At 32.7% G+C, this 16,795-nt stretch overlaps 1 protein-coding gene across 1 annotated transcript; it reads right to left on the bottom strand.

The window, feature by feature from the left end:
- Positions 1-2,232: 2,232 nt before the first annotated feature.
- On the bottom strand, positions 2,233-16,511 carry LOC140449158 (neutral alpha-glucosidase C-like). Its single transcript, XM_072542307.1, has 15 exons — positions 16,371-16,511; positions 8,592-8,681; positions 8,302-8,535; positions 7,794-7,965; positions 7,491-7,711; positions 6,556-6,757; positions 6,110-6,434; positions 5,805-6,049; positions 5,465-5,722; positions 5,165-5,405; positions 4,857-5,044; positions 4,243-4,353; positions 4,046-4,164; positions 3,164-3,246; positions 2,233-2,409 (listed from the first exon to the last, which is right to left on the bottom strand). Exons 1-15 carry the CDS (start codon positions 16,385-16,387, stop codon positions 2,291-2,293), a joined length of 2,625 nt encoding a protein of 874 aa, XP_072398408.1. The 5' UTR covers positions 16,388-16,511; the 3' UTR covers positions 2,233-2,290.
- Positions 16,512-16,795: the final 284 nt, after the last annotated feature.

Here is a 16,795-nt window from a genome sequence, read left to right as displayed (position 1 = left end):
TCTTGATAAAGTATTTTTTAGTAAATAATATTTCTTGAAAAAGGCATGGATATCCTGCCAGAAAGTTAAAAAAAGTATATAAAAAATGTCATAAAATAGACAAAGTTTAGTATGAGCCTTAAAAAAATATAATAAAATATTTGTATAAGATGGAAGACAACCGTATATACGTATTTCTAATGGTCGTCTTCAGTACGGTGCAGCCAAGTTAGAAAAGAAGCATGTTAACTTGGGAAAGGATCACTACAGGAGCAATGAGACCAATTTGTGGCAGACTGTGTTTTTTAGAAGACTCTGAGGTTTCCAAAGCAACAACTAACATTTCCACGGAGGAAGCTAAGCTACCTCAGAAAAGGAATACTAAACGGCTAGAAAGTTGCAAACAACAAGAAAAAGGTTAATGTGAGTTAATAGTAAAATAAAGGTAGAAGGTATCGGCATGGCTCGCAGCAAAGGAAAAAAATATAATAAGATATGTGCATAAGATGAAAGGCAACCGTATATACGTATCTGTATCTATAGAGTAGGGAGGGCGAGTTCAGTTTCACAGCACTTAGGCCACAATTGACCCTTTATCCACGTTAAAAGAGAAAAAATTAGAGTTGGTCCAGGTTTTTATTTTTAAGTAGTTTAAGTAAGTTTTATTTTTAACTACTAAAAAGAGAAATACGGTATCTTTGTAGCCTCAGTAGAATAACACATTGCAACAGCTATGTACTTCAAAAATCCCGGGATTTTAACGCTTCCTCGTATTTTGATGCCGAAACTTTCCTTTACTTCCGCTGTTGAAACTGTACTGGTTAATAAAATTTGTAATAGCTTGTGTACTTTAGAAAATTATTCTTCAAAAAAATACTGGCGAAAGACGAAAAAACTAAATAATTCATCTTTGAACTACGGGATTGTAACTTGACGCAAAAGTACCGATTAAGGTATCTGAGAAAAAATCCTTTATAAAAGGTATATGTTTAATATACCCAATCATGCTTCATCACAGAAAGTTTTCGGACTAAAGAGTCCATCATCAATGTAAAATTACCAAGTATACATGAGTCTAGCCGCTAACTATCATAGTAAAACCCCTTAAAAAGTTATAAAATTTGTTTTTGTTGTGATGTTAAAGATTTAGCAGATATCCTGCATGGCAACGTAAGTCTTCAAATAGGGGTTGTTGCTGACCTTCAGAACTTTTCTGAATGGGTTATAGATGCCATCTTTTGAATGACATTTATGACTTTTATTTAATTTTGACAATCGTTACGAATTGAATCTTTTAGTGACAGATATTCTTTTAATTTTTTACTTCTCATTGAATGTCTATATTTTGTTATTTATTGAAGTTATACTTCTATACGCGCGTTCGACATTGGACATTTGTACGGGAGTGAATCGGTGAAATCATTACATATGTAGGATATGAGTAAGAGAGAGACAAGATATATTTTATCTCTCTTTCTCTCTAGAGAATAAAAATGTTCCTTTTGTAAATATATTTAATATTTATTAATATTATTTTTTTTTATTAATATTATTATCATGGAAAATTAAACATATGCGTAAGTATGTTATGTATATTGTCATTTTTAAATACCTATGAATATTGCATTTTAATTTGTATTGTATTATTATATTGAATTATGTTGCAGTGTGTTGTATTGTATTTTTATATTAATAACAAAATAAACAATAAATTTTACTGCAGAGTATGTGCAAACATTTTTTTTGCATTCAACTCCTTTTATACATATATGAAAATAAAAATATATATTTTTATTAAAATATTGATTCAATACTTCATTTACTACACTCCTATTACAGGTCAAATGTTTATATACAGCTAGCGATGCACCATATACCTATATACCTAATTCTTTTTCTCTTTCTGCTCTCTCTTACCTATAGCATTACATATGTAATGATTGTGCAGATTGACTCCCATATAAATTTGTAACGGCGAACGCGTGTATAGAAGTATAACTTCTACCGGTAGTCCCACTGGACTGCCACACTCGTTATTTTAAACCTGCTTAGAGTAATATGATGACTAGAAACGAATTGATCGAGACTAGTGAATCGATGTCAAGATCCTCTATTCAATGACGCTACCCGTGACACCTTGTACTCGTGGTACTAGTTCTCTAACTCTCGCCTCTGTATTTTAACGCAGAGAAAAAAAATAATACAACGCTAGTACAGAAGCTTCGCTTCAAAAATATTATGAAATAAAACGGATTAATTTTTAGAATTTTTTATGGTAAAACATATATTATTGACAAAATACTACATTAAATTAAAAGCTAAGTTCTAAAGTTCCATTTCCCTCTCTTAATGCTTTGACTATATCAATTTCATGAAGAGGAGTTCCACCTGCGGTTTTCGTAAACATTGTTTTCTTGATTTGTAGTTCACCTAAAAAATAATGAAGATTAATAAAAAAACTAGATGTCTTTTTACGTTTTGATTGAATAAATAAATAAATCTTTAATTTAAAAGTGTTTCACCACAGGAAGTGCCATTTTAGAAAATATTTTGGTTGTAGGGAGCACTCGAAGGCTGTCTCTTCAGTCCTGACCTCCTGGATGGATAAAGATCTCCATCTCTAGCCATTTCTTTCAACGTATGCATAAGTCTTTTGCATATTCTGGTAATTGGTCGATCTTGTTTAATACGGATGCCATGAATTTCTATTTTACATCTTTACATCTTTGCTGAATACTATTGTTTTAGTTTTCTGAGATGAGATTGTCATAATAAATTCCTTTGCTTTTATGTTAAATTTGTGGACCAGCCTTTGAAGACTATCTTCTTCTTGGACTAGCAATATTACGTCTGGTATTTTCATTGTTTTGTTTCTCATTCTCTATTCTCTTCCTTTGTTTACGCTTTTGATGATTTCATCCATGATCAAATTGAAGAGCATGGGGCTCAATGAATCCCTTTGTCTTATTTGGCTGCCCATTTCTATAGGTTTTGTAAATTGTCCATCTATTCTGACTTTTGTTGACCATTTTGGTGTTTTGGTAGATGTTTTCGATAGTTTTTATATCTCTTTATAGTCCACTATAAAGACAAAAAAATAATTTTTTTTTGGTGACATGGAATTTTCTTGTTTTTTTTTCCTCGGTTTATTTTAACGTTTATTGAAAGTTAAAGCAAAACTTACCTGTTTCAGAATAAAGCAGTTCATGTACTACAACTCTAGTGAAAAATACGATCATGCTTTGATCAGGTACTCCGCTTATTGTCCTGTAAAAGAGAAATAATTTCTATATATAACTTGAAAAATCTTTTAATCTTAAAGTAACAGCGTATTAAGCACTTTGTGATCAGTGTGGTACTTTGGGTACTACATGTACCAAAACTTAAGACACTTAATTACTTTAACTAAACTGTGAGTACATTATAAATAAACAAGATACAAGAAATAAAAAATAAACTCAAGAGAGCAATAAAAATGATAGAATGAGAAATCTAGTCAAAAGGAATCACTTTTTATAGAATTGTCGACGCTTTGTTCAAAACAGGTTTTGGACAAATATTGCATAGTAAGAAAAAAGTATGAACACAGAAGAACTAAGCTTAGAAATATTTTAATCTAGACACAGAGTATCCTCTGATATTATTTAAAAACAGAGAAAACTAAAGAAAGACGAGAACAGCAGACTGAAAGCGTGAGAAAAAAACAATGGGCATAAATATGAAATGCAAGCTAGAAGAAAGATTGAAGAGGAACAAAGAAAGAAACGGAAAGAGGCTAGTATTGTATTAGCTGAGAAAATTCGGGAGCAGTAGGCTAAGGACGAATAGCGTCCAAGGAGAATTAAAGCAGAATACCGAACTTGTCTTATGACTAGCAGAATCGCACAATATAGCAATGGGTTTATGAAAAGGCACTTAAGGCCACGGTATGATAAAATTGGACAAAAACTACAAGTTAAATGGATTAAATTTAGATTGTATTATGAGTAATATTAAAAAATATAGTCCAATAGCAAATAAAGTCTTGATCTGGTTTAGAAGATATTAAAAGCACAAGAAAACTCACTTTATCAGCAACTTTTCAGATTCTGGAACCCATTCGGCTTCACTATAATAGTAGTTCTTCTTTTGGTAATTAAAGCTGTACAAATCGTCTTTGTATAGACGACCCTTAGCTGAATTCCTCTAAAAATCAAAAATTACTTAATAGTCCTACCTCGTTATAGCACATAGAATAAAAATATATGTTTTTTATTTACTTACTCTATCAACGTTGACATATATCGAGTAGAAGTCATCCTTGGCCTCAACTATTGATTTTCGAGGGGTGTCAAGATTGAAGATGATGCTTCCAGCTCTGTAGAATACTGGCGACTAAAAAATTGAACAGAATTGTATAAAATATTAAACAATTAAATAAAAAAAAACGTATAAATGTTCATTTTTTTGGCTCGATTTTAACTTTAAGCATCAGTTTGTTCAATACTACATCTGTGCAGCTTTTCCGCGCTGCTGCAGATAAAATAAAGATTGCCATGATGATCGCCAATATTCGTAACGGATAGGCACATCAAGAGGAAGAAGATCGCTTGCTTTTGTGAAGCTCACGTCTCCATTTTACAGAACAGAGTTTTCTAAAGCCATGCCAGCTATTTCAGTTAATAAAGTAATCATACTATTGTTTTTATAATCAAGATTATGGCTTGTACAAGGTTCTAGTGTTGTTCTCTTTTGCTTCAGTAAAAAAGCTGTAAATTATAATATTTTGAATATATCAACAGCTCACAAACTGAAGGTTTGTGTTTGCCAGCATGTATCAGGATCTTTTTACGTTTAGACGGTTTTCCCGTACTTTAAATATATTAGAAACTACTTACGCTATCGATGTCAACTTCGACCTGCTCAACAAGTCCAGCTCTAAATTGGGAGAATTGGTATTTATCAACTCTATACCAGAAGTCGGTGTTTTTGTCGAAGGGGTCAGTATCAGAGTAGCCACCAGGGAAATAGACTTCCACAGATTTTACACCAGGTTTGGTGACAGCAACTGACATTATATCAGTACCTAAAGGATAATAGATTAAGTATCAGAATTAATAGTTTCTGGTGAGAGGAAAACAATAAAAAGTTAAAAAATAAATTACAAATGAAGTAAATATGATGGTAATATTATGATGCAACTAACCAATCATTGTTTGAGTATCTCTGTCGTTAAGTCCTGGATATTGGTAATAAAGTGGGGTGATGATAGGATCTCCTGTAACTGTGTGTTCGTAGAAGAGGGTGTATATAGTTGGAATATGTCGATAACGTAGTCTTAAAGCATTTCTGATAACATCTTGAACTTCTTTGGAAAATAGGTATGGCTCACGTCGTTTGCTCTCTCTGCTGGAGTGTCCTCTAAAGAAAGGAGTCCAAACTGCTCCCTAAACACAAAATTTGTCAGGTTTCTGCTTGGATAAAATATGTAGCTTCCAATATTTACCTGATACCATCTTTGTAAAAGTTCATCGGACGGATCACCAATAAAACCTCCGATATCAGCTCCGCAGAATACCATTCCCAGCATATTGGCGTTCATGCATTCTGAAATGGAGTTGGCAAAGTGTTCCCAGGTGGCGCTGTTATCACCGGTCCACATAGCGGCGTATCTTTGGGATCCTGCGAAGTTGGATCTGGTTAGAACGAAAGGACGCTTTTGATTTTGGTCCCTGTCCAGTAGACCTTTGTGGGTAGATTTGACCTAAAATCAGAAGTTTAATAAATGTTGCAATGGTTTTTACATAAAGATATGCTGTAAAAATCTAACTAGGAATATTACTTACATGAAGAAGACCATAGATATTATGAATATCTCCGTGTTCGACACCTCCATAATGTTGTACTTCCCATGGCATAGTCTTTTCGGTACTATCATCAAATACAGCAGGTTCATTCATGTCGTTCCAGATTCCAGCCAACGTTGGAGTACTACCGTTGAATTTTTCAAAAGAAAACCAAGTCGAGTAATAGTCAGCGGCCTCAGGGTTTAAATAGTCGATCCAGCTAGATGCTCCAGGCCAACAATCAGCTAAACACAAACATAAATATAAATTTTATAACACACCAATAGTGTAATTTTACATCTTACCAACATATTCACTTCCATTTGCCCATTTGGTGAAATATTTGCCTTTACCTCCAGCATAGACATCGTAATCATCGTCGACTTTGATGTGGGGATCGGAGATTGAAACGCAGACCCTTCCGGTAGCAGAAATGTTTTGTTGTAGCTCAACGGGATCGGTATAGGTGGTGTGGTTCCAGTGGAACCATTTGTAGTCATCTGTGTGGTCACCGTCTAACCAAATGGCGTCCCAGGGGAAATCGTTTTCGTCCAAACGAGCTACTACGTCTTTTACGTCGTCTTGGGATTTGTAGGAAAATCTGCACTGGTGGTAACCGAGTGCCCAGATCTAAAAATTTAATAGTCATATTAACAAATATAAAACATTGATTTAAATACAGTATTTGATCTTGTTATTGGTTACCATTTAATTAAAACTCCAGTGGTAGAATAAAAGATATATAAATTACCTGAGGTAAATGTGCTTTGCCTGTTAGTCCCGTGAACTGCCTAACGATTTCTTTTGGGGAAGGTCCTAGAAGGACAAATAAATCAAATGCTGCTCTTTCTACGATGAAATAAACTGATGGGTCTTTCTCATCTGAGCCAGAAGAAGCGTCTATCCATTGTTCAGCTGCGTTATGTAGGAAGATACCAGAGGTTTTGTTTTCACTGAAACACCATGATATTAGTTAAATTAATATATTTTTCCGTCGACTGTCCATTTATGATCAATTTTAACACCCTCAAAATCATTGATTAATGACCACTATTAATGAATGATTTTCTATTAATGAACGATTTCATTATAGGCAACACAACATACATTGCTTGCATAAATTAAACGCTCTGTGATTGGCAGTGACCTGTGGTGTAGGCAACCAAACATATACCTATTTATATTCCCACTAAAAAATTAATTTAAAATTAAGTAGCCGCTGTTAGTACTATCTGTCATTGGATGTCATTATTTACTTTATTGTTTAAAATTCTGTGTATTTAAAAAATCAAAGGATGGATATTGACGAAGAGTTTAAATTAACTCCACCAGAATTTAACTTCTTCTATCACAGAATTTACAGAGGTCCAAGAAGACTTAAATATAAATTTGTCAAAATTCTATACAGCAGATAATCATTTATCAATATCTTCCTTTAATTTCAGTAATTGTACCATTTCGAATATTAATGTTTACTATAATAAGACTACTACTAAGGAAACTTTGAATAAAGTCAATGAAAGCTAAAAAAATTGTTTTTTATCGTTAAGTAAATAAATATTTAAACTAAGATATCTTTATTTCTGAAAAGTAGTTTTGTTTTCACTGAAACACAATGAGATTGGTTAAATTAATATATTTTAATGTATTATAAAGCTGTGATATAGAAATCGCCTGGATACTTACGAATGTCCATACACCACTGGTCTGGCTCCATACAGGGCCATTGGTGAATTGGCTTCGTATCCCCAAGAATCAGAATTTCTAAGACGAAGGGGATCTCCAGATTCAGCTGTACCGTTGTTGGTGTCTCCCAAAGCCAAATTCCAGGCGTGGTCCAGTAGCCCGTATAGTCTATCAGCTTCAGGGAAGTCTGCTTTGAAAGTAAATGCTTTACTGTCATCGGTCTAAAAAAATAATAAAACAAATTAAGCTGGATTTAGAATACATTGACATATTTTTGTGTAATGTTAAATTAGGTTAACTTACGCTCTCATATACTAATCTTTCACCATCTAAGACAACTTGTTTCAATCCTTGGTAGTAGAAAGTTATGGTTAGTGGTGGTCCAGCATCAATAATCACTTGATAAGGAATAGATTCGTCTTGAGGAGTCACTAATAGGCTACCATCTGTACCATCCAAAGTGTCACTTACCAATCTGGGAAATTAATGATAGATGGGTAAAAATTAGTAAAGAGGTATGTAAAATACTACCACAAATAATTGTAATATTTTAATAGTTTTTGTGGTTAATATGAAAATAGTGTTACAGCAGCCTTGCTACGCTCCTGATCGAACCGAAGAAGCGCTGTGGATGTAATGACGTTAAGAGAATACCTCAGGGCTCTTTAAGTGTATCAAAGACTAAGGCGAACTATATATAAGACAATTAGAATTTAAGGAGTTTGGAGGGATGAATATATTTGTACGTTTAATTAAAAAAAGTTATAAATTTACTGTGTTATGGTCTTAGTCAACCAAATTATTAACTTACGGTAACTCTTTCAGTTCTTCGATGATGACGATATCTCCAAGCTCAAATCTTTTGCTATTTGGGTCTTCAACCTTAATCCTTATTTTGTTGCCTTCAAACATAGAGAGCAGTAGGTTCAAGTTGTCGCCATTTTCGTTCTTTAAAGGTACCGTCAATATGTTGTCTTTGATAGATGAAGAATAAACATCGGCTGAATATTTGGATTTATCATCGACAACATAGTTACGGAGACGCCTGAAATATCGTTGTTAATAAAAAAAAAGTTAAACGGAGAAATTTGTTGTACTTACTTGCAAAATGGTCGTTCGGAACAGCTTTTGAAGACTGTTTTGTCAATGGCTGTGGCTGTGGTTGCCAAAATAACCAGTAGTATGGCGTACCTGAAAATATAAAACATATTATTATCCTTACAGAAGCTTTTATTACTGTCTTATTTTAACCTCTGTGGAGTGCGGATGTGGTAAAAATAATTTTCTTTGCTAAATAATAATTAACATTTATCGAATTCTCATTAAAATCTAATTATCGCTTAATAGGTATTTTAGGTGATTCGAACCAAATTTGATATTTTGATAAAATTATCTAGCTTTATAAAACATAAAATATTTTATTAAGTGCAATAGGACACACCTTTAGATAGCAAGCAAAAAAGTAAGGTTTTCAATCTACAAAAACCAAACCTGTATTCAGATTTTGTCTACGTATTTATTGAAAATACCAATAATCAAAATATAGGTAAATTACATCCTATCGCAGTCGGTCATATTTTACATAAAAAATTAAATATTCAAAATATTGTAAGAATTGATAGAGTAGGCAAAAACAGAATTAGGGTTCAATTCTTCTTCTTCTTAAAGTGCCCTCTCCTCAATGGAGGTTGGCTACTACAATTTTAAAATCTTCTCTATCTTCAGCTGTTCTTATTAGCTGTTCAAAATTTAGCCCTGTCCATTGTCGGATGTTTCTGAGCCATGATAGTCTTTTCCTTCCTAGGCCTCTCTTTCCCTCGATTTTTCCTTTCACTATAAGTTGGGCATATTGGTACTTATTATTTCTCAGTATGTGGCCTAGGTATGATGTTTTTCTAACTTTTACTGTGTTAAAAAGTTCTCTTTCCTTGCCTATTCTATGCAGCACTTCTTCGTTTGAGGTATGCGATGTCCATGAAATTTTGAGCATTCTCCGGTAGATCCACATTTCAAAGGCCTCCAATTTATTTACGGTTGATGTTTTTAGGGTCCACGTTTCAACTGCATATAGAAGAGTCGACCAGACGTAGCATTTTGATAAACGTAGTCGAATTTCGAGTTTTATTCGAGAATCACAAAGCAGTTTTTTTATTTTTTCGAAAGATTTTCTGGCCTGTTCTATTCTCGATCTTATTTCTAGATCAGGATTTAGGATGCTATCGATCCAACATCCCAGGTACTTAAATCTATTGACCTGTTCTAAAATGTGCCCATTTATTGTGCAAGGTTGAGGTACGTTTTGGTTTTTTCGGATTGACATCACTTTGGTTTTTTTAATGTTTATTTTCATACCAAATTGCTCACAGGTCGAGTTGGTCTTGTCGATGAGTCGTTGTAGATCTACGTCGGAATCCGCAATTAACACTGTATCATCGGCGTATCTGATACTGTTGATATTTACTCCATTCACCTTGACTCCATCCTTGGAATCCTCCAATGCTTCTTTAAATAGAAACTCGGAGTAAAGATTAAACAGCAGAGGCGACAGAACACATCCTTGTCTAACTCCCCTCCTAATTTCTACTTCTGCGGATGTGGAACCTTCGATCCTAACTCTGGCGTTTTGGTTCCAGTACAAGTTTTTTAAGAATTTGATGTCTTTTCCATCTAAACCGACTTCTTGCAAACGTTCTAATAGTAGGTCGTGTCTTACTCTATCAAATGCTTTTTCGAAGTCTATAAAGCATATAAATATATCTTTCTGTTGGTCGTAGCATTTTTGGGCGAGAACTAGTAAACTGAACAGGGCTTCTCTCGTTCCCATGCCTGCTCTGAATCCAAACTGATCGTCTCCGATGATTGTTTCGCACTTTCTATAGATACGATTATGTACGATTTTTAGTAGGACTTTTACTGGGTTCAGTTAAAGGGTTTCAGTTAAGGGTTCAAATAAAAACAATTAAAGACGCCAATAAACTAGTGGCTAATGATCAATTAAAAAACGAAAATTTAATTGTTTATATTCCAAATAATTTATTATCGAGGAAGGGTGTTGTTAAGAATGTTGATACTTCTTTTGATGAGCAATATCTTTTTACAAATTTTCTATCTGCGGTAACTATTACTAGTCTAGGCGGGATCTATTTTTTTGCTGGAATCCCTTCAGGATGTGTCCAATATCGATAATCGCGATATGCGCCAGTCGCAAATCCTATGCTAAATTTTTTATTTAACAAAATCTGAAAACAATTGAAAATTTCTCATGTTTTTGCTCTTATTTTCGTTTATAATTCAGAAAATATTGATCCTAGAGAAAAAATTATAAGGAGTTAAAAGTTTTTTTATTCAATTTTACATAATATTTTGTTAGCTAGAAATTAAAAATTTAATGTTTATTTTTGAAAAAATAGCAATAATTGGAAAAAAAAATACAAAAAAATGAAGTAATCCTTTAAATGTTTTCGACTTTCTAAACTTGACTTACAAGCTCCATCTTTCGCCTAGAAAAACCTTTTAGTATTTTTAAAACGATTGCTAAATTTTGTTAAGATCGGTCGGATAGGTTTTGCATAATAATTTTGCAACCCAGCCTACTGGAAAAAAATCGCAAATTTTCAAATTTATAGTAGGCCCTAAATAAGGTCCTCAGATAGTTGCAAATTTTTTTATACATAAAGAAATACTCAAACTTTCAAACGCTTTCTGTAAAATTCAAATCACTTCACTAGGAGAGCCTAGAAAATTTTTTAAACTTTTAAACATTTTTTATTAATATTAGGCTTATAAACAAATTGAATAACTTTACGAGCTTTAAACATATCAATTTCAAAATTTAATAACTTAAAGAACATTAAAAGACGCTTCTTTAAAAAAAAGTAGCATTCAGGTTATTTCCAAGCCACTGCTGTACTTGGAAATATACACGAAGCGAGTGTTGCTCAGCTGCAGATTGTGTTGGTGGAGCATGACCAAAGGAAAATTTTTATTTTTGCAACCTTTTTTAAAGCACAAGTAGCGAATTTTATTCAATGTAAAATCGCACTTTGAGTGGCCCATATACAATGCCGATATAATTTTACATCCGCTGCGTTGAATTTCTTCCTTAGTGGCACTTTTTTCATTAAAAATGGTTGCTTCTTGCGATATATCATTATTTGTTGAAAACAATTTAACAATTTTGCTTTTCCCTTGATAAAAAAATGCTGAGGTTGTATCACAACCTTACAACCTGATATGTTTAAAGCTCGTAAAGTTATTCAATTTGTTTATAAGCCTAAAAAATGTTTAAAACTTTTAAAAAATTTCTAGGCTCTCCTAGTTAACCGATTTGAATTTTATAAAAAGTTTTTTTAAGTTTGAGCTTTCCTTTATGTGTAAAAAAAATTGCAACTATCTGAGGACCTTATTTAGGGCCTACTATGAATTTGAAAATTTGAGATTTTTTTTCCAGTAGGCTGGATTGCAAAATTATTATGCAAAACCTATAGAACCGATCTTAACAAAATTTAGTACACGTTATAAACATATTAAAAAGTGTTTCTAGGCGGAATATGGAGCTTGTAAGTCAAGTTTAGAAAGTCGAAAACATTTAAAGGATTAACTTTATTTTTTTGTACTTTTTTTCCAATTATTGCTATTTTTTCGACAACAAACATTAAATTTTTAATTTCTAGCTAACGAAATATTGTGTAAAATTGAATAACGAAACTTTCAACTTCTTATAATTTTTTCTCTAGGATCAATATTTTCCGAATTATAAACGAAAATAGGAGCAATAAAACGAGAAATTTTCAATTGTTTTTAGATTTTGTTAAATAAAAAATTTAGCGCAGGGTTTGCGACTGGCGCATATCGTAATTATCGATATTGGGCACATCCTGAAGGGATTCCAGCAAAAAATAGCTTCCTATGGAAAATGTCCATTATGGTCTGAATTTCTACAGATCCCGCCTAGTCTATACTGAGATTCGGAGAATCAAGCGAAAGATTATTTCTGATGGAGAAACAATATTTATCCCTCGACAAACAGTCATAGTTACATTCGAGGGTAACATGCTACCCTCAAATATCTTTATTAATTCTGTATCTGGTCCAGTTGAACCTTATATTCACAGTGTTACACAATGTTACCGGTGTCTTAAATATAGTCAGGTAGCGTAGCAGTGTCGTAAAACAGTGGCTCTTTGCATAAACTGTGGTAAAACAAAAGATGAAACTCATTCATGTCGGGATCCACAGGATAATTGTTGTATTTATTGTAAAACAAATTCACATAAATCTATCTCTAAATCTTGTCCAACATATATAAAACAAAGTGAAATAAAGAAGAAAATGGCTGAGGAGAATTTAACTTTTACGGAAGCAAGAAATTTAAATCGAAATCAAAATTGATGGGAAAATAATAAAGCAGGAAACACGGTTTAGATATCTGGGAATAGATATAACTAATTCCGGAGATGTTGAAGAAGAAGTACGACAAACAAAGGTTAAAACCAAGTAAAGCGGCGGGATATCTTAATGACATAATCTGGAAGAACAAACACCGAAGACAAGACACAAAAACAAGAATCTATAAAGTAGCAATTAGACCTATACTTACACGGCGGAGACAAGACCTGTCACACCTAAAACGAGACGACTACTAGAAATAACAGAGATGAAAATACTTCGACGAATATCAGGGTAAAGTCTGATGGATAGGGAGAGAAGCGAAAACTTTAGAAGAGCATGCAATATGGGATGGGTGACAAAACGGAAACAGGAGTGGAACGAAGACATTACTAGAATGGCATAGGATAGGATAGTACGAATAGCACGAAATAAGTCACCAAATGGACGAAGAAGTATTGGCAGACCAAGAAAAAGATGGTGCGATAATTTAAACAATTTAGGAGGCTAATATTGAAGAAGAAACTACATACAAGAAGGAAGAAGGAGAAGAAGATTTTATACAAGAAAACTCTATTCTAATTTTATTATTTTTGTGAAGATCATCAGAACAAACCTCAAAACATTTATCATATACAGGGTGAGTCATGAGGAACTTTACATACTTCTACCATATGTAGAGTCCCTCAGGGAGCATATCATGTGGCCACTAAAAAATGTCAACTCCTCTTCTTTATTAATTAACAGGGTGATTTGTGTAATTGACCATTTATTTCATTTTACTGTAGTGTTTATACGGCTCATTTGATTTTTTTAATTTTTGCATGATACAGTACACTACTATCAAGCATTCGACTGGTATTAGCTAAACTAAAAAATTCCAGGACTGGCTTTGGAAAAATTAATTTAGGGATTCGTATTAAATATTACACCTTGTATAAATTTTTTTTAAAATGCAATAAGTGATTTTCAAACTACATAAATAGCCAATGAAAACGACATATGCGACAATGTTGTCGCACTTTTATTAAATTTTTAGTGAACGATCAAATCTTACCAAAAATAGAACAACCATAATGAAGTATCAAATTATAATGTATTAATTTAAACAAATGTTATAAATTTCAAACATTTTAATTAAAATGAGTTCCTACAACATAATCTAATACGTAGAAAATTAACATCTTTACTGTCACTTTGTATTATCTCTACGATAGAATCAATTGTTTTTCAATTTTAAATTTTTACTCATAGATCGTATTGGGGCATTATTTTCGATAAACAATAAATTAAATTGATTAAAAAGTCAAACCTCTTGTATGTGTTAGTTTTTGTTGATTATAAATGATTAAAATTTTATGTCAAATAATAATACATTGCATCAACTGTACTAAATAAAAATAAATCTAAAAAAGTTTAAAATGAAGGTTGGCGTTGACCGTTTGACGTTTCTTGATATTTTATACCCATTGTCATTATTGTCATTATCAATTGTTATTTATGTGTACAAGAATACATATTTCTTCTGTCATATCTACGTTAAGTACATTGTGTTAGTTTTGGTAGAGCTTTTGTTACTTTCGTTCAAAATGCCACATCAGTTTTCGACCACAGAATATGCAGACATAATATTTGTTTATAGATTCTGTAATGGGAATGGTAGGGCTGCTAGTAGAGAATATCGCAGGAGATTTCCTAATCGTCGAACTCCCAGTCATCCAACATTTGGGTCAGTTTTTAATTATTTGCGAGAAAATGGCACTTTTCCTAGTGGAACAACAAAGCGACATGTAGATGAAGCGCAGGAAGATGACATTATGGACGCCGTTACTATGAACCCTACAATAAGCACTAGACAAGTAAGTCGAGAACTCAATGTTACTCAATCAAAAGTAAGTAGAGTCTTACAAAAAAATAATCTATACCCATATCACATTCAAATGGTTCAGCGACTACATGCTGGAGATGAGATCGATAGGTTGGAATTTTGTAGATGGATTAACAATAATCGACCAATCGACACTATTTACAGATGAAGCCCAATTTACCAGAGACGGGATAAATAATTCACGAAATTCACATGTGTGGGCAGAAGAAAATCCCCATGCTATTCGAGAACGTCGTTCTCAGTTAAGGTTTTCGGTTAACGTGTGGATTGGTGTCATAAATAACCAATTAGTAGGTCCTCACTTTTTTGATGGTCCTTTAACAGGGCAGGTCTATTTGAACTTTCTACAAAATATTTTGCCGAATTTGCTTGCCAACGCGAACGTTGCTATCCGAGGGATGTATTTTCAGCATGATGGGGCACCCCCACACTTTTTACTGGCAGTGAGACAACATCTCAATAATGTTTATGGCAACAGGTGGATAGGACGTGCAGGTCCTATTTCGTGGCCTTTAAGATCCCCTGATTTTAATCCCGTTGATTACCATATTTGGGGACGATTGAAGCAACTAGTTTACGCAGTGAATATTAATAACCGACAACAATTAATTGATAGAATTATACATTGTTGTAATACTATTAGAAACGATCCCCAGAGTATCCGTAATTCAATACGTCAATTAACAATTCGGCAACAAAAATGTGTACAGGCTGCAGGTTTCCATTTCGAAAATCTATTTTGAATTATTTTTATTTTGTTACCATTATTGTATCTTTTTCAGTTCTAATTTATGGGTTTATCATAACTATGTACATATTTTTAGTTTTTTTTTAATTGTTCTTCGTTATTGTTAGTAGTTACTGTTTTTTGTTGTGCAGTGACTCAGTTTATCATTTCAATTAAAATGTTTGAAATTTATAACATTTGTTTAAATTAATTACCTTATAATTTGATACTTCATTATGGTTGTTCTATTTTTGGTAAGATTTGATCGTTCACTAAAAATTTAATAAAAGTGCGACAACATTGTCGCATATGTCGTTTTCATTGGCTATTTATGTAGTTTGAAAATCACTTATTGGATTTTAAAAAATATATATACAGGGTGTAATATTTAATACGAATCCCTAAATTAATTTTTAAAAAGCCAGTCCTGGAATTTTTTAGTTTAGCTAATACCAGTCGAATGCTTGATAGTAGTGTACTGTATCATGCAAAAATTAAAAAAATCAAATGAGCCGTATAAACACTACAGTAAAATGAAATAAAGGGTCAATTACACAAATCACCCTGTTAATTAATAAAGAAGAGGAGTTGACATTTTTTAGTGGCCACATGATATGCTCCCTGAGGGACTCTACATATGGTAGAAGTATGTAAAGTTCCTCATGACTCACCCTGTATTATTATATGCTTCTATAATATATTATAATTTATATTCTAAATGGGTATTAACAATGACTAAAAAACAATTAAAATTATTTGCGATAAAATAATACTCTAATGACAGTAATAAAATCATAATATAAAATAACTTAATATGTTGTTGCTATGGGCAATATTGAATGCATCTAAAAGCATTATATAATAGACAAATACTCACCTAATCATCTCTACCATTCGAAGTACACCACTTATGGTTAACTGGCATTGATCCTCGGATATAAATATAAATATAAATACCTCTTATCTTATTTTTAAACTTATCAAGCACTTGACATTAACCGGGATAATAAGAAGAGCAGCTGATACTAAACAATAAGGACAACACTACAAAGTATTTTCTAAAAACTTATTAATAAAATGTTTCAGTAAATCAATCGTTAATTTTGTATAAACTATTTGGTCAAATTTAATATAACATAGCTCTAATTAAAGCTTTTTATGTACCTACTTTTATTCAATATTCTGTCCAAGATATTGATTTGATATATAGTTCAGCTCAACAGGCCTCAAAGGCCCAAGGCTTCAACGGTTTTCTTCCATTTCTTTCTATCTTGTGCTAAGTTTTTCCAATCTTGTACCCGC

This window comes from Diabrotica undecimpunctata, chromosome 8 (genome assembly GCF_040954645.1).
Source record: "Diabrotica undecimpunctata isolate CICGRU chromosome 8, icDiaUnde3, whole genome shotgun sequence".
NCBI lineage: Eukaryota > Metazoa > Arthropoda > Insecta > Coleoptera > Chrysomelidae > Diabrotica > Diabrotica undecimpunctata.
Note: the sequence above shows the minus strand (reverse complement) of the source record. Positions and strands in the feature narration are given on the sequence as shown.

Excerpts from the sequence above, each read along its gene's own strand:
- LOC140449158 (XM_072542307.1), bottom strand. Across the intron at positions 6,050-6,109 it reads AAATGGAAGTGAATATGTTG|CTGATTGTTGGCCTGGAGCA; the intron begins GTAAGATGTAAA and ends GTTTGTGTTTAG. Across the intron at positions 4,354-4,856 it reads TCGAAGTTGACATCGATAGC|TCGCCAGTATTCTACAGAGC; the intron begins GTAAGTAGTTTC and ends TCAATTTTTTAG.